The sequence below is a fragment of the Camponotus floridanus genome, unplaced genomic scaffold, assembly GCF_003227725.1.
Source record: "Camponotus floridanus strain SB8 unplaced genomic scaffold, Cflo_v7.5 scaffold243, whole genome shotgun sequence".
Lineage (NCBI taxonomy): Eukaryota > Metazoa > Arthropoda > Insecta > Hymenoptera > Formicidae > Camponotus > Camponotus floridanus.
Genome location: NW_020229374.1, coordinates 124,922 through 149,127, shown reverse-complemented (window position 1 = coordinate 149,127; position 24,206 = coordinate 124,922). Strand labels below are relative to the sequence as shown.

The 24,206-nt window shown below is 28.8% G+C and overlaps 1 protein-coding gene across 1 annotated transcript; it reads left to right on the top strand.

Annotated features, from left to right (window-relative positions):
• The first annotated feature begins 2,010 nt into the window (after positions 1 to 2,010).
• Positions 2,011 to 3,476, top strand: LOC112638091 (proto-oncogene tyrosine-protein kinase ROS-like). The gene is made up of 4 exons (XM_025409136.1): positions 2,011 to 2,139; positions 2,406 to 2,622; positions 2,694 to 2,879; positions 3,120 to 3,476. The coding sequence occupies exons 3-4, from the start codon at positions 2,706 to 2,708 to the stop codon at positions 3,465 to 3,467; spliced, it is 522 nt and encodes a 173-aa protein (XP_025264921.1). The 5' UTR covers positions 2,011 to 2,139; positions 2,406 to 2,622; positions 2,694 to 2,705; the 3' UTR covers positions 3,468 to 3,476.
• Positions 3,477 to 24,206: the final 20,730 nt, after the last annotated feature.

Here is a 24,206-nt window from a genome sequence, read left to right as displayed (position 1 = left end):
TGACTTAGAGCGATTTCTTACGCTACCAGTTTGTCTAAAACGTTCTATTGTTTTTAACACAGTGGACTTATTAATTCGACGGTTCGGATACGTGTCATTAAATAATCGAACGACATCAGAGAACGATCTTTCGTTATCACCCCATCCACGCATCATGAGGATAGTGATTCTTTCACGTTCCGACAAGTCGCCAGCCATTTTTAAAACGTTTAATTTTAATTAATCGTACGTTGTATTTGGACGATAACATTAATTTCTGCTTACTCAAAGCTGAAGTTAGAAGGTGCTCGTTCTTTGATAGCTTTATACATTCTTAGTTGAATTTTAAATGCGAGTTAGACTGCATGTAGTGCGTCACATAGCGGTAAATGAAGGAACTAACGAGACGTTTCATACACGTTTTATGGAGCAATTTTTTGGCAATTTGACTTCAGCGAAATATGAGGATATGTTGAGGAATCGATCTTGCCTTAGTTAGCTGGATCACACACACAACAGATGCAAATCCGAGCGAGTAACCTCCATGTAGTACACCTTGGATAATGTTAATACCGGCGCTACTCTATCATTCAACCCTCATAACTCGCAAAGTACTTAATAAAAATGAACATTATTATAGTGTTTTGGAAAGCTCTTGAATTAAGCTATAAGAATATGCAATCAAATGTAGGGGGTGTCATTTAAAAAAGTCAATGTGACCTTGACCTGACCTTGACGACGCCATCCAAGGTCAAAACTGATAGAATCAGTATATAGATCTTCTTAAACCCTACAACTTTTGTTGGAAACACTTTTCTGTAAAACGTATATTTTCCGAGATATTTAGGGGTTTCCACACTTTTGGTAGACCCTGTATATATATATATATATATATATATATATATATATATATATATATATATACAGGGTGACCCATTTTACTTAGGCAGCCAAATAACTCGAAAAATAAGCACACTACGAAAAAATGGTTAGAATCAAAATTTCGTCATTTCGAGGGGGACGTACAATGACGTTAAAATCAGCCCCCCACCCCTCCCCCTGGGCGGTGAGGGGGGGCAAGTTTGAATCTTAAATGGAACCCCCTATTTTTCATTGCATATTCTTGTAGCTTATCTCGAGAGCTTTCCAAAACACTATAATTAAGTACCTTTTTATTAAGTACTTTTTTGAGTTATAAGGCTTGAAATAATTTCTTAATTTTACATAAACCATAAAATATCTAGTAAACCATTCATTTTTCGATTATCTTACCTTCATACTTTTAAGTACAAATAATGAAGGAATCAATTGGTGTAAAGAAAACACATAGTTGTCCTAAGAAAAAATATGTAATTTGCAATTAACAATTCCATATTTTTTCTTAAAAACAACTATATGTTTTCTTTACACCAATTGATTCCTCTCATTATTTTGTACATAAAAGTATGAAGGTAAGATAATCGAAAAATGAATGGTTTACTAGATATTTTATGGTTTATGTAAAATTAAGAAATTATTTTAAGCCTTATAACTCAAAAAGTACTTAATAAAAAGGTACTTAATTATAGTGTTTTGGAAAGCTCTCGAGATAAGCTACAAGAATATGCAATGAAAAATAGGGGGTTCCATTTAAGATTTCAAACTTGCCCCCCCTCACCGCCCAGGGGGAGGGGTGGGGGGGGCTGATTTTAACGTCATTGTACGTTCCCCTCGAAATGACGAAATTTTGATTGTAACCATTTTTTCGTAGTGTGCTTATTTTTCGAGTTATTTGGCTGCCTAAGTTAAAATGGGTCACCCTGTATATATATATATCTGATATAATATCTAAACATTTATTAAAAATAATAATTTACTTATATAAAACTAAACGAATAAATTTACTAAAAAACAGTAGATTTTATAATACATATTATTACATAATTAAGTCGAAATTTTATAACAGTGTATCGTCAACACAGAGCTAATAACGAACAATTTTTGTCTTTATCAATGACCGATATGGAATTGGCTATTCTACATGAACCTTGCCAATACACTGAATTCAATACGATTTACAGTTCTATGTTACATTGTAATCCAGATGAATGTGCGATAACTAAAATCGCACGTAAACAAATTACATTTACAAAACTTATTGGTAGCGGCGCATTCGGAATGGTAAAAATTAATTTTTTCGCAAGCAGTGTTTCAAATGAATTTCTGGATCAACAAAACAGATTTGTATTTTCTTATAAAAATATAAATTACATAAATTTTTATAATAGATTATATGAAATATAAAATTTAGATGAGACAACAAACATGCACTTTATTATACATTTTTTAATTATTTAATATAAAGTAAAATATAATATTACTTGACATTAAACTATATACATTTTCTAATAAAGTACGTATGTAAATTTGTGTGAAATATTTCGCAGGTGTTTCAAGGAAAGGTGAAAAACTTAGAAAGGTCGGGCACACAGATATCCGTTGCAATAAAAACGCTTCGGAAAGATGCTTCTTCCCATGAGAAAAAGAATTTGTTAAAGGAAGCCAGGCTTATGAATCATTTTCGACACAAACATGTATTAAGATTGTTAGCCGTTTGTTTAGATGGGGATTCTCCTTTACTAGTGTTGGAATTGATGGAAACTGGTAATCTGTTAAAATATTTGAGAGATTGTCGAAATTTGGAAGCGTCAGATTCGCCTGCTCTGTGTTTGCAGGATTTGCTCGCCATGTGCGAAGATGTTGCGCGAGGTTGTTGCTACTTGGAAAAGTTGCGTTTCGTACATAGAGATCTAGCGTGTTGCAATTGTTTAGTATCTTCGAGAAATCGAGAGAATCGTGTCATAAAAATTGGAGATTTTGGATTAGCTAGAGATATCTACAAGGATAATTATTATCGCATGGTATACAGTTATAAAAAATTTGAAAAAAAGTTAATGATTAAAAAATTAATTCTTTTGAAAATACTTTCCATTTTTTTATCATAATAGTATCGTGCATTGTTTCTTTAAGTAATATAGAATATAAATAATTTTTATTTATATAAAGCAAGAGATAAATTAACGTTTTTTTCATTTTGCACATATTCTAAAAATGAACAACTTGAATCAGAACATTAAATTTTTGTTTAAATCATGTTTTAGAAAGGAGAACATTGGTTTCCTATTCGCTGGATGGCACCCGAATCTTTGATGATTGAAATATTTACTTCTCAAAGCGATGTTTGGTCATTTGGGGTATTAATGTGGGAAATTACATCGTTGGATGAGAAACCTTATATGGACAAGAATGATAAAGAAGTGATATATCATGTACGTGCTGGAGGCAGGTTGCCGATTACTCTTAACTGTCCGTCATCATTGTACCAGTTGATGCTACGTTGCTGGACTGCAGCGGATGCTAGACCAAATTTTAAATTTTGTCTGGAAAATATTATAGCATTAAGAAAGAACATGGAAGATGCCTTACTGAGTCCAGTCGATACTATTTAGAAATAATTAAATTAATATTTATCTTATTTTCCAAACGATTCAATAAATCTTATTGTAGAAAAAATATTTCTAGAATATTTCTAAATTGATTTTGTTATGTTCAGGTTTAATCTTAATATTAGATTTATCAATAAAGATAAAAGAAATTTTTTAATCTTATCTTCCATAAAATTTTGATTATTAAAAACTATCTCATTCGTTTTTATAATTGTAAACAACGTAATATAATAATATTTAATTTGTGTTTTTTGAGTAATGGAAGCGAAATCTAATAATTGCGATTATATATGTATAAACAATATTTTTTTCAACATGGAAATACAACATTAATTTTCGACATTATATATAACCAATAATTATAAACTGATTGTAAAATTTATAAGTGAAGGAGGAAACGCAAGTAATATCCTCTATCATTAGTTGTAAATATATAAATGTAATAATATAATTATTTTTGAATTTATAACAGTTATCATGTATGAATTTTTACATCATTCAGAATAAGTATTTATATTTTATCTTTATATTTAATGTTTTACTATATATTTAAATTATATTGATGATTACAAAAGTATGCAGTTGTATAAATGAACTATCAAATTAGTTTCAATAGCAGTACGAGTCGAGTGTCGATGTTATGACACATTTATTTATTTATTATACAATAAAAAAGCATGATATAAATAAAAATAAGAATGAAAATAAAAAAGAGATAGACGTTTTGACCCTATTTTTGGGTCATCTTCAGCGCAAATGTTATGATGTGATAAAAATATAACAATGTGTGGTGTTATATATCTGGATCAATGAGATAGGATGCCGTCCAAAGTAATACTAAATGTCTCGGTATCTCATTATCTTGACGATGCCTATGTAAAAAAATGGAACAAGATAAATGGATAATATAAACTAATATAAACATAATGGAAATAAATAATGTCCAATTTAAAAAAATTTTTTAAAAATATTTTTAAATTAATATAAACTGAACATAGAGTCAAAAAGAAATAAAAATTAAAGAAATTATTAGATAAAAATCATGAATAAAAATTAAAGAAATCAGAAGATCATGCCTTTAATTGGGAAGATGTATAGATTTTAGATCGGGAATTTTTGAGTTAAAGATTGATTTCTGAAATGCTATATATAAAAAGGCAAAAAAATGGTTTAAATTTGCAAACGGATACTGAACGTTTACCGGAAATTTATTTAAATATTGTAAACAACTTGTCAAAAATTTAACATAGTTTTCTATCATAACAAAAATGTCTGCGACTTTGCTTATGTGTATATTTATATATCATTTGACTCACTTTACTGTTTATAAATTAGTCACATCTATCGATTAAAGCTTTAACCGATTGTTGCAAACGTGACTAAAAATATATATGTTGCAAACATGACAGATACATGATTAACTTTATTGAACTATATTTAATATCTTTTTAACCAATTAGTACTTGTATAATATTATTCGACCAAATATTTCCTCTGTATCTAAACTTTTGCAAATTTTAAACAAATTCTGAATATTATATCTATGTGTTTTGTCATTTGAATCGACGATGATTATACATTTCTCATAAGAACATATGTTAATTCGGTGCAAAATCCTTAAAATCCTCACGGTAAAATACATTTTGTATTTCTGTTAAAATTTTCTCGTGTAAAAATTTTTGTGTTAAATTTTTAACATACTCTTATGTTAATATGACATATTATCGTTGCGTTATTTTGACATTTCTGCATTGAGTTAATATTCACCATTTCTAAGAGTTAAAACAACACAATTAATATGTAAATGTACGAATTTTTGATGAAATATGTTATATATTAAAATGAACAGATAAATAAAATTGTGTTATTTTTCTCTCTATAATAGTTTCCATATGTTAAATCGACATATCTCTTCTGTTATTTATCATCCCTATAAAATTACCATTTTAAAAAAAGGTAAAAAAAGGTGCTAAGTCCGCGTAAAAAACAGTATATGTATTTGCAAAATAGTGTATTATTAATTGTAAAAAACTACTGTATTGTATATCCTACAAAAATAATGATATCAAAAAAATTGCGCTAAGTGAAAATAAAAACTTATAAAAATACTTTAACCAAAAAAAGTTATACAAAATAGTTGTTTTAAATTTCTATATTATATCCTAGAAAAATAATGATATTCAAAAATTACGCTAATTGAAAATAAAAACTTAAAATATTTTAACTAAAAAAAATTCTACAAAATAATTGTTTTAATTTCCTACATATAATATTAAAAAGTTGCGCCAACTAAATAAAAATTTTTACTATAAAATAGACATATTTCTTTTTTATTTTCAATATTAAAAGAAATTTAGCGCTGCTAATTTCATTAACACATTGTTCAGCGTAGCAGCGCTAAGTTTTTTAACTAAAATTTTTTTATATGTATTAATTTTTAATTTTTATATAAATTTTTATTTTTTATTTATTAATTTCTAATTTTTAATTTTGTATTTTGTATTATCATTTTCTTTTTTTTTTTAATTAAACTTTTCAGGATATATGCACATGATTATTGCAATGTATATGATTGTTCATATTTTCAACGATTTTTTATAATAGATATATTACAATTCATTTAATATCATTTTTCTTTTAATATTGAAAATAAAAAAGAAATATGTCTATTTTATAGTAAAAATTTTTATTCAGTTGGTGCAACTTTTTAATATTATTTGTAGGAAATTAAAACAATTATTTTGTACAATTTTTTTTAGTTAAAATATTTTAAGTTTTTATTTTCAATTAGCGTAATTTTTGGATATCATTATTTTTCTAGGATATAATGTAGAAAATTAAAACAACTATTTTGTATAACTTTTTTTGGTTAAAGTATTTTTAAAAGTTTTTATTTTCCCTTAGCGCAATTTTTTTGATATCATTATTTTTGTAGGATATACAATACAGTAGTTTTTTACAGTTAATAATACACTATTTTGCAAATATATATACTATTTTTACGCGGACTTAGCACCTTTTTTTATCTTTTTTGTAAAAGGATAATTTTTTAGGGATATCACTCTTTTTTGTACTATATGTTAAACATTTTTAAATAAATAAGCAAAGAATCCGCCATCACCCCCGTCATATTTCATTAAAATTAGACGGTCCTCTTTGCTTACTATATAGATATTCAGATCCTTCAAACTTCTTTGCTATTCTTATTGCAAAAATAACTACAAATCTATATGTCATTAGAAACCGTACACCCCTTTTCTTTCAAAAACTAAGCATTTTAGAGAAAAACGTTTTCAAGAAAAATTGTATAGTTTTAAGGGGAACATAAGATGATGTCATTGGTTTGACCTTGGATGGCATAGTTAAGGTCAGGTCAAGGACACCTTTAATTTCTTAAATGGAACTACCAACTTTTTATTGCATATTCTTATAGCTTATGTCGAGAGCTTTCCAAAATACTATAATAAAGTATTTTTTCATTGAGTACTTTTCGATTTATAGGGCTTAAAATAATATCTTAATTTTACATAAACTATAAAATATTTATTTTTTGATTATCTTACCTTAATACTTTTATGTACAAAATAATGAGAGGAATCAATTAGTGTAAAAAAACCACACAGTTGTTTTTAAGAAAAAATATGTAATTGTTAATTGCAAATTACATATTTTTTCTTCGGAACAATTGACTTTAACGATTAACCCTCAAAACCATACAATTTTTATCGAAAACGTTTTTCTTTAAAATGCTTAGTTTTTGAAAGAAAAGGGCTGTACGGGTGGTCTAGAACCCTGTATATATAGTAGTCTTAACATCACGGAACGCCGCTAGCGCAATCTTACGTCGAATGCGTCAAACGTACAACTTTGTACGCTTGCGCATTGGGGACTTGAGCGTTGACCAAGGAGACGTTTCTTAATGAAAATTTTTCATATTTCGACTTTGGATCATAATATTGCTGTTCACGATGCACGTAGAGCAAAAATAAAGACACTTTTCTGATATAAATCAAGCTCAAGCTATCAATTAAGCCTAGTAAGAACTCGATCCGTTCAGCGATTATTTCAATATGATAATTTCGAATAATCTCCAACTATCTGACTCGCGTAAATATACACGGAGTATCTTGTTGCTTCCCAGCTAACAAGACAACGTCAAAATGACGTGAAAAATACGTAATTTTGATCACGATAACGTCATGTGACTTAAATGGTACGTTATTTTGACGTGATTTTAAAATAGTACGTCATTACTGTTACATCGAAAAGACATAACATTAATGTCGAATATATAAATGTATTTTGTATGCCCAAATAATGACATGGCATTGTTCGCGCGTTATATATTTTGATGATAATTTTAATTTCTAAGTTATTATAAGCTATTATAAACTATAAAAACAATTAACAAAAAACTATAAATTATAGTCATTTTTACGTAATTTGATGTAAAATTGACGTCAAAACTAATTTTGCTACCTTGGTGCTGCGCGGCAAGAATAACACGGTAACTAATCAACATACCGCTTTTTGATAAAAGCTTTTAATAAGGACATGATTTATTAGCTACCGCGTCACTTCTTGCAGCGCTGCAAGCGGCAAGCGTTTCCGTTTTCCGTATCCCGTGCAGGCAGAAACCACATGTATCATGTGCTTGAAGTTATTTTTTAGTAAATTTAAGTAAGAGAGCAGAAGTTTAAATTGTGCTAAAGTTTAAGTTTGTACATTAGTAAAGTGTATTTCAACATCAATAAGGTAAAATAAAAATATATTTTTGTATTATTTTGTATAGATATACGTATGAATTAAACATGTGAGGTTATATTGTGAAACAGAGATTATAAATGCTTTACAATATCTACATTTATAACTCATTAAAAAAAATTTAATTAATATTGTAAAATGCAGTCTTTATAATTGTTGATACATAGATGGCATTCGTAGGAGTAGAATTTTGTACAGAAGCAGATGATGATGGAAGTTTGGCTATTGTTCTTTCACAGTGGCTTACACCACGAAAACAAGAAGTACTTTGGCCACCTTAAAACACAGGACAATTTTAATAAATTATTAAAAAAGAAGGAAACACCGACGGAAAACTGGCAAATGTATAAAATAAAAAAAGTTCTTTTTACAACTGGTAAGAACAATATAACATTCTGTTTAAAAATTATAGGTTATAAAATTTTTAATTTCTTATATATTTTCAGACAATTTTGAAAAAGCAAAAAAAAGTTGCAAAAATATGACATCTGATATCGCGACAGATAACAATGAAAATATTATTGGAAAAAGGAATAGAACAAAACCAAAAAAGTATATAACAACATCATGAATCTTCTAATGAAGAATTGACATCACATGCAACTATCAATAAAAAGATACCTCCTAGGCCTCCTCAAATTGTGAAGAATACTTTATATAATAAATCCAATATAGTTAAAGCAGTAAGTGCACATTCATCATCATTATCTCATTGTCAGACACATTTCAAAGAAACATCTACTCCCGTAAATCTCATTCAGGAAGTAACAACAAATACAGAAAAAGAGCTCGAAAATGGTAATACATCACTTTTCCTACATAAAATTTATTTACATACGCATACACACACACACCCATACACAATCGTATTTCATAATTTATTTATTTTATTTATTTACAGAAAGTTTCAAACGTTATAAATAATACCACAGTTCTTTTGAAAGCACTTGTTTTCGTTAACCAATAGAATCGACAAATAATACAACAAAACGAAGAAATTCTTAAAATATTAAAAAATAAGGAACGTTCTCAGGGCCCAAATTTTCAAGAGCTAAATTTACCTGTACAACTACCATTGAAAAATTTTGAAGAAGTGACTCTTCTTCATGATCATATAAATGACAACGAGAATTTTTCTGAATTGGTATGCTTTTCAAGTGTTTTTAAAATATAAGTGTCTTTATAAAGATTACATAAATAATTATATTTGTAGATATCATATTTGTCAACATTAGGAGGCCATGATGTTACTTCAAAAACAAACGCTATTTTAAGAAAGATTCTTACTAATGAAGTGGCATCTCGCTACAGTTTTCTTGGTAGCAAAAACCAAAAGAAAGCATTTTCAACAATAAATTTGAATAGAGCAGTAATTAGTAAGTTTCTTTTACTTTCTTATTTTGCTTTTTAATTTTTTTATTACAGTTTTATTATTTAACATTTTAATTTAGGGAGCAGTTCAAATTGCAATACCACAAACATCAGAAGATGATGTAACTGTTTGCATTAAAAACTGGTTGAATCATTCCCCTCAACGTCTTACATTGGAGTTAAAAAAACAAAATAATCAGTAAAGAAACATTCTTTATTCGTGCAATTACGCTAATAATTTTCTTTTTTATTTGTTATTATTTTATTATATAATTTTTTTATAGAATTATTTTATTTTTATCATTATGTCTGCATATAATACGTGCAATCGTAAAAGTAAAAAATTTGTTATTAACAGACATTTATATCGAGGGGCAGAAAAAGAAGTTAATGAAATTATTTTACATTTAAATTCAAACACTAAAAGTAAAATGCGGGAAGAAATAGTAGCAGAAACATTAAAAGAATCATTCACGCAATTTGATAATCTTCCTACATGTAAATCTCCAATCATGGTTGACTATACTGACATAGATTTATCGACAAGTGATGTTGACAGTTATTGTTTTAATACATCTTCTGATTGTATTGAAGAAATAAGTAATGATACAGAATCTATGCAAAATACACATACAATACAAGAATCTAACAACTGTAGTTCAATTGTAGATGCTATAAAAATGTGGGCATTGACAAACTCGAATGTTTCTCATGCATCAATTAGTTCATTACTTCGTATTTTACATTCATTTCATCCAGAACTGCCTCTTGATGTTAGAACGCTTTTGAAGACTTCGTCATTGAAATTTAATATCAAAGAATTGAAAAATGGACAATTCATTTATCTTGGCATTGAAAATGCGTTAAAGACACATCTTTTTAAAAACTCTAATTTTTCGGAAAATATTATTAAACTTATTATTAATGTAGATGGACTCTGCTTATTTAAAAGTTCTAGTATAAATTTGTGGCCAATTTTAGGAATGGTGCAAAATTCTGTTCGGAAACCATTTGTGATTAGAATTTTTTGTGGAATATCGAAATCACAACCATTATCTGATTTCTTGGATGATTTTATAATTGAATTGTCGCTTTGCTTACTAATGGCTTTCAATTAGCAGAAAAACATTATAAAGTACAGATTTATTCATTTGTTTGCGATGCCCCTGCGCGATCGTATTTGAAATGTGTAAAATCACACGGCGGTTACTTTTCTTGTGAAAAATGTATTGTGCGTGGTGATTATTATGTAAAGAAAGTAAAACGAAAATTCTCAATACAGCTATGAAAGGAAAGGTAATACTAAAAAATGTAGACGAAAAGCTAAGAACAGATGAATCATTTCGATGTAAACGTGATGAAAAGCATCATTTAAGCGATACACCTTTATTAAAATTAAATATTGGATTTGTTACTTGCTTTCCAATAGATTACATGCATAATGTATGCTTAGGGGTAACTCGCAAACTTTTAACTTGTTGGATGAGTGGAGATTTACATCTACGATTATCAAGTCGCGAAATAAATACCATTTCTGAAAAAATGGTTGCATTAAAAAAATATTTTCCGCAAGAAATAAATAGAAAACCTAGGCCACTAAGTGAAATTGCGCGTTTTAAGGCTACTGAATTTCGTTCTTTTTTATTATATTTAGGGCCAGTTGTGCTTGTAGAAACTTTAAATGTTTCATTTTACGAACATTTTCTACTTTTTCATTTCTCTATAGTTATTTTGTGTTCTGACAAACACATATCAAATCACGGTTGTGAATTAATTTCTAAAATGCTGAAGACTTTTGTAAAACATTGTGAACATTTATACAATCCTGAATTTATGGTATACAATGTTCACTCTCTCATACATTTACCAACTGATGTAAAAAAATACGGACAACTTGATAACTTTTCTGCTTTTCCCTTCGAAAATTTTCTAGGACAGTTATCGCGACTTGTAAAATCTCCTAAAGAACCATTAGTACAACTTTGTAATAGAATTGCAGAATATGATTTATTGGGAGACAAAAAAAATAATACACAAATATATCCTACATTAGAAAGAGAACATTGCGTTGGACCAATACTAAATATATTAACATCATTTTCTGCTACAAAAAAGTTAATTTTAAAGATTTTATATTAAAAATTTATTCTAAAGCTGACTGTTATTGCCTCATTAAATCAAATGTTGTTTAAATACATAATTTTATTAAATTAAAACATGAAGGAACTATCGTAGTAGGAAAAATGTTTACTAAATATAGTTCATTATATAACTATCCATTTCATTCAGAAGAATTAAATATTAATATTTTTGTTGTTGAACAACTATCTGATTTAAAAATATGGCAATTAAATGATATAGATGCTAAGTGTTTAGTTTTTTCTTATAAAAAGAAATATGTTTCTTTTCCTTTATTACATACAAATCATTATTAGAAATCATTTCTATTTTATAGTTAAAAAACTATGTTTTAATTTTGTAAAACAAATAATATATTTACTATTGTGTATTTCTTTTGTATGAATAATATAAAATATATTGAAACAAAATATATATTGTGTTTTCATTTATTTCATCAAACTGACGTTAATAAAACGTTTAAAAAACGTTCCTAAGACGTCTAAAAAACGTCATTTTTACGTAACTTGTCGACGTCATATGACGTTGCAAAAATGACGTCAATAGACTGTGACATAATGACGTTATAGGTACGTCGAAATGACGTCCAATTCATGTTACTAATAACGTTTGCGGGCTGAAAAATGCACGTCATTTTGACGTTACCTTGTTAGCTGGGTTACGCGGGACTTAGCACAAGACACTACCGTGTCTCTTGATATTGTAAACCACCATCATGTCTCGGAAAGCAACCCGCCCACCGCTTCGCCACGCTCGTAGTATCGGATTACAGTGGGACGAGGTCTCGTCGCCGCGCTCTTGTACTCACGCAGATTGGCCGATTTTCTTTATTTAATATTTCGTTATTGCGACAATCCCAAAACAATACAGGTCATTCCTTTTTAATTTGAGCCAATCTACTTCTTTATTTTGTTAAGGTCGAAAATTGACGAACATCCTGTATATAAAAAAGAAAAATTATCATTATTATATATAAAATTATTATATATAAATTATTATATATATATATATAATATATATATAATATAATATAATTTTATATATATATATATATAATTTATAAAATTATATATTTAAAATTAAAAAAGAAAAATTATCATTCAGATTACACATAATATATGTATACATGTAGAATTTGTGTAATAAGATAATTTTGTTATATAATATATTTTAATAATTCTAAAAATATTAATTTTAAGTTATATGTCGGGTAATCATTTTTGTTATTAATATATTATATTTTTAAATCATTTATTCTATTAAGAGTGTAATAGATTTTTTTACGTACACGTAGAAAGTAACAGATCTAATGCATATTGCTATTGTGTGTTAAATCTAATATTAATTAAGTAAATACATTTAAACTATTTTCTATAGACTCTCCCAAGTACCCGGATGATGGACTTGTTTGTGGTACAAATTCAACACGAATCCCTTCATTTCGATACTGAATATAATACATCACTTTATAATACATCATTCAACATTTCTTTTGAACATTACAGTTACATTAAAGGTATGATTATATAAATAAAAATTGATTATGAGTAAATTTTTGAAAATAAAGGCTTAAAAACAAATAGAATAACTGATAAAAATTTTAATTTTATATACAGGATGTCAGAAACAGCAGTGATTGGAGAGAGGAAGAGCCTTCGCCGCGCGCCTACACACTCATCGTTCCCCCCTCCCCCCCCAATCACTGTTTCGCCGCGCGCCGTTATTATGTTACAGTGAGATCGCCTTCACCGCCACGCACTTCTAGCCATGCGCATTGGCCGATCTTCTTTAATTAATTTTTCGTTAATTATTGCTAATATTGCAAAATAGTATAGTACAGAGCTCGGCAAGAACTGCACATTTCGGTCGATTTTCAGCTGGCTCCGCCTAGCGCGTAGGCCTAATCCACTGACTTTTTAACTAATTGCACGGAATTATAAATAATAATTGATATGATGAATATTTATGACTTTCGGGATTTTTTACAAGCGAGATTAGGAACATCTATTTGCATACGGCATGTAGCAAGTCGCATAAGATGTGATAAACTTTATCGTCTTATGCAATTAATGAAAAGGTCATTTTAGTCATCAGTGGATTAGGCTTACTGGGGATATCACTTTAAAAAAAAACGCGTCAATAATAGTACCTCATGGGTGACGTGGAAAGTTATTGCCATACGCCCGCTCCTGAGCGCTGAGCGGCTCGTAGGCTTTGCGCGGGACGGCAAAGTAAGGGAGGACGCGCTAGGCGGAGCCAGCTGAAAATCGGCCGAAATGTGCAGTTCTTGCCGAGCTCTAGTATAGTACCTTCCTTTTTAATTTGAGCTAATCTACCTTCACACTTCGGGACTGCAAAAATGTTCCTAACACCCTGTATAATTTTTTCATTATACACATGCACACATATATACATACATAATGAAGCTGTAGTATATAAAATTATATATAAAATATATTACATATACAGGATGTTTCTTTTTAAGAATGATACAGTCGATTATTTCGCCGATGATTTTATTGAAAAATTTTTCGAACGAAAGTTGCATACCTTGAAGGAGTACATATGATGAAAATATGGACTTGACCTCGTCAAAGTCAGGTCGAGGTCATTAATACTTTTTTACATAAAAATCTTTATTTTTTTATTACATATTCTTGTAGATTACCTCGAGAGCTTTTCAAAACGTTATAATAAAGTACTTTTTCATTAAGTACTTTTCACTCAATGAAAAAGTACTTTATGTTAATTTTACATAAGCTATAAAATATCTAGTAAAATATTCATTTTTCGATTATCTTACCTTAATATACTTTTGTGTACTAAATAATGAGACGAATCAATTGGTGTAAAGAAAGAACATAGTTTTTAAGAAAAGAAAGAACATAGTTGAAAGAACATAGTGTAAAGAAAGAACATAGTTTTTAAGAAAGAACATAGTGTAAAGAAAGAACATAGTTTTTAAGAAAAAATACGTAATTGTTAATTGCAAATTAATTGTGCTTAATATCAGTTTGCTTAAGAAAAGTATTAAAATTGTTAAACTTTAACTTGTTATATCTTTTAAATCAATGTCGTTTCTCATTTACTTTTTTGCGCGGAATTACTCAGGACAACTTCCTCTATAACATATTCAAATAATGATAAATCGGTGATGTGTAACGTTTTATGCAATTTTACCAAAATTATTAATTCTTATTTACTATAATTATTATCTTATTCATATTCTGATATAAATTATATAATTGTAGTATCCACTGTATTGCGCATATTAGAAGACATGATTACTGAAGAGATATTTTGGCAGAGTATATATATTCGTATATATATAAAAGACAAGTAAGTAATACCTTATGCTACTATAATTACTATTTTTATTTAAATTAAATTAATTTTATTTTAATTTAAACTTATACCGTTTCTTTCATATTTTATCATCTTTATCATTACCATTTCCAATATTTTTTACCTTCAATGTCATTAAATATTTAAGATATATTTCCAATTTATATATACACTTATCTTTCAAAAGTAATCAAAGAGTGATGGCAAAAAGACCTGTTTTTTAGCCCATTTTTTGGACCTCGAATTTCAAACTTTTTTTTATGTCAAATAGTACTGTATGATGGAACATTAATTTCAGAGAAATTTTAAGATGAGCATAAGCGCGGTTCCGGAGATATAAAGGGTTGAAAGTGATGATTTCTCCATAATCCATGAAGGTACACGAAACTCTTTAAGTATCCATACCAAGGAATAAAATATATATAACGAAGTGAAACATACCATTTCTTATGGATTTTTATGCCGGATTGAAATATGACCTTAGTTTTCGTCTAGCATGAAAATTCCCCGAAATAGATGGAGTTGAAGTACAAACAAAAAAATGGAAAACAAACAAGCAAGAATAGAATAGAATGCATTAGAATAGTATATAGATAGATTCTTGGAATATACTTCATGTGATAGTACAGTATTTCAACTGCGAGAGAACTTGTCAATGCGTCATGTAGCGAGACTCTATCTTTCAGGGTGCTTTATAAAGCACGCCTCCCCCCATAGCGGTGAATAGTAGATCGTTCATTCTCTAAACAATGAATCCATTCGATAGAATATATCCTCAATATTACATGAACTTCAGCCACGTATTTTTCCTTATGCGATATACCCTGACTGGAAATCATCACTTTCACCCCCTTGTATCTCCAGAATCGTGCCTATGCTCATCTTGAAATTTTACTGAGATTAATGTTTCATCTAATAGTACTATTTGGCATGAAAAAAAGTTCGAAATTTGAGGTCCAAAAAATGGACTAAATTTGCCATCACTCTTTAGCCATTTCTTTTAAATTATAATTTAAACTGTAGCATCAAATTTATATAAAAAGAAATTTATATAAAAACTATAAATCATATGATTAATTATGTAATTAATTATATATTTAATTAAATTAAACATAAAATACAATTAACAATTTTATATTATGATAATTATATATACAGGGTGTCCCACCTAGAAATGGCCACCCCCTTTTATCTTTTAAACTAAAAGAGATAGATCATAACAAATATATATGAAATTAAATGGCTTTAACTGAACTTTATTGTGAGTATAGTAGTTGATTACAAAATTTATCTGTGTTAAAGAACGGAGATATGTATAATTTTTTATAATAATGTAGATATTTTGATATAATAAAAGTTGTAGCGCTGTTTGAAACGAATATAACGATGTATGATTTAATGTAAATATTTTACATATTATACGAGATTTTCCGGCTTGAAATATCGCGGGCGACGTCCACCATTTCATTTTCGACCCTGCGATATAGCCAACTTCTGACTGAGTATCATGATTAAATGACAACATGACATATGTCAACCTTTAATGCACGATCAAGATTTCAGATCAAAGTTTCAGCTTTAATAATCTTTTTTTAAAATTGCGGTACGATTATTTTTAACAGAGTTATGGACGATTAAAGTCAACTTGCTCATTTTTCTTTTAATCGGCGATAACTCAGTAATAAAAAATCGTAAAAACATTTTTAAAAAACGATTTTGTTAAAAGAACTTTAAGTTTTCACACTAGAAAGATGAAAAATTTCGTAGATTTTTTTTACACACGTAGCAGGTCCGCAAAATGAGAAGAAAATTTATAATTTTGTCCAGTTCGCAGTTTTCTACATGTAAAAATTACCAAACTTACAGAAACTTAAAAGAAGTAATGAGTTTTCGAAAGTAGAGATTTCAAGCTTTAAAATCCTTTTTTTAAATTTAAATTTGGTTCACTTTTAACGAAGTTACAGCTGACTGAATTTTGTCAATTTTTTAAGGAAATTTAAGTGATCCTCTAATTGTTGTGAGGAGTGTATAAATTGTTTTATAATTGTTTATAGTATATAAAATATTTTGACAACGAATTATCAATAACATTATATTTGATTTTGATGACGCAAACAATAGTATGTTAATGTTTGTATGTTACGGTTTTGCTATCATTTGTTCGGTGACATTCGAGCAGTAAAGTAATGATGGGAAATGCTTCGTATGTTAATTAATTGTTTAATAAATAATCGTTAATAATTAATCTATAAATTATAAAACTTGTACAATTTAATATTTTCATGTATAACAGTATATGTCATAGTACGTAAAATATTTCGGCAACGAATTATCAATAACACGGTGTTTGACTTTGACAACATAAACAATAGCGCACTATTATTAATATGTTACGGTTTTATTATCATTCGCATGGTGACACTCGAGCGATAAAATAGTGCGAAACGCTTCGCATATTGTCGAATTTTTTTTCTAAACACGATTACGATTAGTATCGAATCATAATTTGATATAATTACCAATAATTAAAAATAAATTAACTTATGATAAACGTCATAAAAATGTATCAACGATAAATCTTTATCGAATCACAATCATTAATTACTGCGAATGAAAATTGAAAAAGAGAACATAAAAGGGGATAAAGAAATTAATTTTATTATGATCTTTGGATTATTGATGCTTATTATAATAATTTATTTAATGATACTTATTGAAATTAAATAAATTTCGACCAATGCTTTAAATTTTCTTAATCGACAATCATTCATAGAATATTTCAACAATATTTTATGACTTATGATCATTCGCACAGTAATCTTGAACAATAAAGTAGTGACGTTTCATATATTATCAAATTCTCTCTCTACATAGTCAATCTTGGCGATATAAACAGTACCGGTAATGTTTATAACCTACGATCATTCCTTCAATGGCCTTCGAGCAGTGAGGTAATGATGTGACGTTCCACCTATTATCAAATTCTTTCTCTAATAATTATTTTGAACATTGCTTTATATAATAGATTTTCTCTTATCTTTTATATTTTTATTTATCTTTTATATTTGTGAATTAAAATTTATATAGTATATTACAAAATTAATTATGATGTAACGATGCACCCCGTGCACCTCCTTAAATGCATCGTATACCCGGCATGCGATCCGCCGGAAGCTGCCGCCCGGCAGAACATCCGCCGGACAGAGGCAGGGGTGCGGTGCGCCCACATTTTTAACTATTAAAGAACAATCCGAATACCGCCGAGCGTTGCCGACGGGCCCCGATCCGGCGACCGGCGAAAAACCCGCGCTCGGCGCGCATTCCGAACCCCTTCGAGCGGGCCTCCGACCGTATCGCTTTCCGTAACCCGTTCGGAAGGGGTAATACCGCCGCGCGCCGACGCGAGCAATTAAGCTGGTATAAAAAGGGCCCGTTCGACATAATAATCACCCTTTTCCAATCCGCTCTCGAAAGAGAAGCAGCTCCGAAACCTAGACCGCTCCGAAATTAAAATCTCGCTTTCAGAAAGGAGGTAGAGTGAACTTTTCCTCCATCGAGTGCTCTCGATCCACAAAGTCAGATCACTTCCATCCGATCTTTATAAAACCGATCGTAGAACAGAAATCCGAGTGAACTCCGATTCCGTCGAGAGATCTCGACTACCGGTCTAAGATCCGATCGCTAAACGCAAGTGCATCTTTCACGAGGTAAAGAAGAGAGCTACCTCGGACGAGTCGCTCTCGTCGGCACTTCGTTCCCGAAAATCCATCTTGCAAGGGATTGATTATTTAAATACCACGCGTTTATTAGAATTCTGCGAAATATAGCGCGCGTTCCTAACACCAGCCAGAAAGAAATTTATTAAAAAACACGGCTTTCCCGGCGTGCGTACATAAAAACGATACTCGCCGCGTCAACGGTCATTGACCGCGCCAGAAACACAACACGCGCCGTATATACCATTTAAAAGTATTGTTACGATCTGAAATATCTTATATCCGCGATACACACCATTGTATACGATCATATCAGTTTTAATAAATCCTAGCTCCTTATCGCGGCACGCTACGACATGCATCTACGACTCGAATAAAATTGCATAAAATAAAGACTTAGCGTCTCGCGCCGAACATCGCGCTCACACATAATTACACACATTCTCACATAGCTACACGCGCACACATACACACAACCACGCGCACATGCATACACACTGTATCTCAGACACACAATAAACTTGTCTATTTTATTTCTGACACACGCTCTCGCTCATTTGCAAAACCTCGAACTCGGATTTCCGATCCCGTTATCTATCGACGAATCTCGCGGAAATCACCCCGTGACAATATATTATATTATATATAAAATTATATATAATATAATATAACCCTCCCATGGGGTACACCTTGTCGCGGTGGGAGGACTTAGTACATCTGGACGGTGTCTTGAGATTTATCTTAAATTTTTCAATTTATGATAAATTTTAAGTTGCCTGAATGGGAAGCTAAGTACCTTTTCGCGTCGTCGGTGCCGTTAACATGCCGCGGACGGCAAGCGCTTCGTCCACGCGTCGCGTTTTCGCGTTGTAATTCTTGAAAGTGAAATGAGATTTTCGCTCGTACCGAAACCGGGAGTGCCGTTAAAGGTATACACATATTAAGTTTATACATCGCGCGATCAAATATAAAATTTTTAATCGCATCGAAATAGTGCGGGAGTGCCGTTCAGTATCGCGCGTAAAATAACGAAAATAACGATATAAAAATATCGCTCGCGAGTGCGGAAGTGTCGTTAAAAGTATCACGCGCCAACAACATGAGAGGAGGAGGAGGCCTGGGAGAGGCATTTTACATCGGCGGAGCAATGGTGAATATCTGTTATTTGTATATTAATTGTTATAAATCGTTAACTTGTTATGAACAAACAATAATTCGATTTTATTATTTAAATGAATCAAAGAGAAAGATTTTTATAAAAATCATATAAAATTTTCTATTTAAAATACAATTTCAAAAATTTATAAAAATTTTTTATACGTGGTTATCTGCTTATTATTTTACACATCGGGTATAAAATTTCACGCAATAAAAATTTTTTTAAATATTAATTGCATTTTGTGAGCGTTATTATAAATGAATTTTATATTTGTATATTACAGATAACCAGCTTCGATAACAACAATTCCGCTGTTGCGCATCAGTGCCGGTGAGTGAAAAAAACTTCTATTTAACTTTAAGGTAACGGATTCGTAGAGATTACAGATGTAGATGTAGATTGTAGATTGTAGATAAATCCGTTGCCTTAAAATGGAAGAGCTAGGATGGATTAAATCAAATAAATTAAATAAAATAATTAAATTAAATTAATTAGATATTATTAAATTAAATTAACAGATGATCATTTTATTAAATTAAATTAATGCTTATATTATTAAATTAAATTAATAGATGCTTTGCATCTATTGCGAAAATATATTGAAATATTAATTAAAAAGAGAAGAGATCAAAAAAAGATTTTTTTGTAAAGGTTTTTTATCTAATTTATTAAATAGAGAACACGCATTAACAATTATCAATTTTATCAATTTTTGATGCTAATTTATTCTTATAATATGCACTTATCTAATTGCTCATAGCTCATCCATCGTAGAATTTGTTTGTAAATATTGTCTTTAAACTTTACTTTAACTTAATATAAAGCCAAATGATTAATTAATTAAATAATTTGTAATATGATAAATATACACACATTAATTATATACTTTATTATAAAATATAATTTATAGAAATTTGTAGTAATTTGGCTTTATTTCAGTTAAAATAAAGTTATATTCAGTATTTAACGAGCGATCGTGAAATCAAACGATCGTTACTAAATGAGCGTAAATATTTCACGTTTTTTTGCCGGTAATTATCCGGTAAACAAAGGAGTAATTATCCCCTTCTTCGATCTTTGATTAGAGATCGAGAAAGAAAGTGATCAAACGAAAAGTAGGTTCAACTGACCTGAAGTACGGTTAGGATATGCGATTAGGGTACGCGGTTAGGGCACGCTGTTAGGGCACGTTCTTAGGGCACGCTGTTAGGGCACGCGGTTAGGGCACGTGACTAAAATATATATACATAGTGAGGTGATGATTAGAGATAGGTTCCTCAAATTTTAAATAATATTAGTTAATTAGGAAGTAGGATTGTTAAGGCTATTAAGTAAAAATCATTAGAATTCTTCTTGATATTAGGGTTGATAGGGCTCTAAGATCATTCGAATTCTTTTATAGTAGGATTGTTAGAGCAATTAAAATTATCCTAAAAAAATCGTTTAATAGTAGGATTGTTAGGGCTGTTAAGTAAGATTCATTCTTACTTTTAATATTCCAATAATCCTAATTAAAATTATTTTAATTAAGTTGAATTTATTTTTAAAAACGTTGTAAAAGTAAATATAACATGTTTTAAGAATAAAAATGTTTTAAAAGTGAAATTTAAATCATCAAAATTATCTTCAGAAATATTAAAGAAATTGTATAATTATTAATGTTTAAGAAATAACATGTTATATTTTATTTTATATTTTTAATTTGAATTGAAGTTATATTTTTAATTTAAATTGAACTGTTTTGGGAAACAATCATAATATATTACGATCGACGCGATGGCTGTCATGATAATTTTTATGAAAATAAATAGGAAAAGATGCATACGACTATGTTTACAGATATGGAGATGTGGAGAAATGGAGAAATGGAGAAAAGGAGAAATGGAGATGTGGAAAAATTGAGAAATGGAGAAGTGGAGATATGTCAATTCGAGACTGCATTGATGTTATATTTTTACTTTAAATTGAACTGTTCTGGGAAGCAATAATATATTACGATTGACGCGATGGCTGTCATGATAATTTTTATGAAAATAAATAGGAAAGGATGCATGCGAACATGTTTACAGATATGGAGATGTAGAGAAATGGAGAGTTGGAGATATAGAGATGTGGAGAAATGGAGAAATGGAGAAATTGAGATATGGAGAAATGGAGATGTGGAGATGTGGAGAAATAGAAATATATCAATTCGTGACTGCATTGAAGTTATATTTTTAATTTAAATTGAACTGTTTTGGGAAACAATCATAATATATTACGATCGACGCGATGGATGACATGATAATTTTTGTGAAAATAAATAGGAAATGATTAATTTAAAATTAATTTGAAAAATTAATTCTTATTTTGTCTATAGAAATGTGGAAAATACGTTTCCTTAATTATAATTTTAAAAATGTTTCTATAAAAACGTTTTTTATTAATGCTTTACGATTAAAAAACATTGGATACGTTAAGAAACGTATAATGAAACGAACGTGCTACCTGGGAACAAAATTTTGTGTGTATAATACATTTTATTCTAAAAACAAATTTTATATTATTTTTAAAAGTTATTAAAAAATGTATTTAGAAAAGTTAAAATGTCGCTAAACAGAAAAATTCTTATGAGAGACGTTACTTATTTGGTCATTCTTACTCTTAAAGTATCCTTTATATCATACTATTATATTATTAGCTAATAAATCAATGAAGTTGATATAGCTTTCTTAATTACAAATGTTGATAAGAGTAAGAATCAATTTATAATTAACAGTTTAATATAAAAATTAGTTGTATCAAATAAATAAATTTAATAAAATCTAAATGGAAAATACATATGTACAAATGTACATGTGATGTGATTCTTATAAGAATATGTCAGAATATATAGCAACATTATCCTGTGAAAAATTATCTTGACATTAAGGATACGATAAAGATAATATAAGGATAATATTCACACAATATCTTACAGGTAATTTGAATATATCTTTAAATATATTTTCAAATTATTAGATTTCAAAATTGTGATAATAAAAAAAAGCGAAAAATTTGACTGACATTGATAATACAGTGTTTGATTAACGTTGTATCAATCAAACTTAAATTGTATATTCAGAAATTGCAAAATTAAAATTTTCTGTGTTATGTAATTAATAATATGCGTCAATTAAAGATACATAATCTGCATTACGTTTTCGTGTTCATCGTTTACGCACTTTTCTCATTATATAAACTTTCATTTCCTATTCTTTTCGCGCTGACCAAAGTGATAGGAGGGGGGACATTGATAATTGAAGTTGTAAAACTGTATTACCTATATATAAGTCGTAACTGTATTACCTCTAGAAAATGTACCATTCTCTTTTTACATTTTTTGTTCAATTGTATTTCGATTTGAAAGGAAAAAAAGTTACATCTGCAAATAATCATTATAAGATTTTCGTAAAATTAAAAGTGACAGGTCATAACTTTATAAGCGCGTGATATTATTTAATATTAAGTAATATGTTAGAAATATTCTTAGAATATTAAATATAACATTTTATAATATTTATATAACAATTATAAAATATTAATAGATGATTATATGTCCACTCTTGATAATATTATAAATATTAAAGAAATAATATTATTTAATGTTATTGTAATATTATATGAATCTTAAAAAAATATTAATATTTAATATTATAAATATAATCATAAATATTTAATATTCTGTAAACATTATTAAGAATTCTATAAATATTAAAAAATAATAGTTTATAAATATTGCCTATTTATCAGTGCGAAGAATATATAGGAAAATGAAAAAAATTATAAACTTTATTTTCATTAAATAAAATTTTGTTTTGTTGTTTACTTTCAAATCTATTAAAATTCTTTATAACTTTATATAAATATCTTTTAATTTGTTGAATAACAAAAAATTCTAATCTTTTTATAGAAGAAACAATATCTTTTAAAAACAGCATTTATAATTATAATCTTTGCATTTATAATTTTTATATTAAATAAGTATCTTAAACACTAAATAGAAATCATATAAAAGATTAAGTAACTATATGACATTATTAATACTAAATTTTAAAATTCTTTTTTAGAGAAATAATCATTTCTGTCTTTTTAAGTCTTTCTATATGGCCCGACCTTTCAAGAGTCTGGATGTAACATACATCGTGTAAACATCGTGTAAAATTTCAACAAATAATGTCTTCCGTTGTCTGCATTTTATAAAAATATATTTTGCCAATCAACTGTATT

Bases quoted from the DNA above. Each gene is read 5' to 3' on its own strand.
- LOC112638091 (XM_025409136.1), top strand. From the start codon at position 2,706: ATGTGCGAAGATGTTGCGCGAGGTTGTTGCTACTTGGAAAAGTTGCGT. The intron at 2,880-3,119 runs GTATACAGTTAT...ATCATGTTTTAG, and splicing joins AGGATAATTATTATCGCATG to AAAGGAGAACATTGGTTTCC.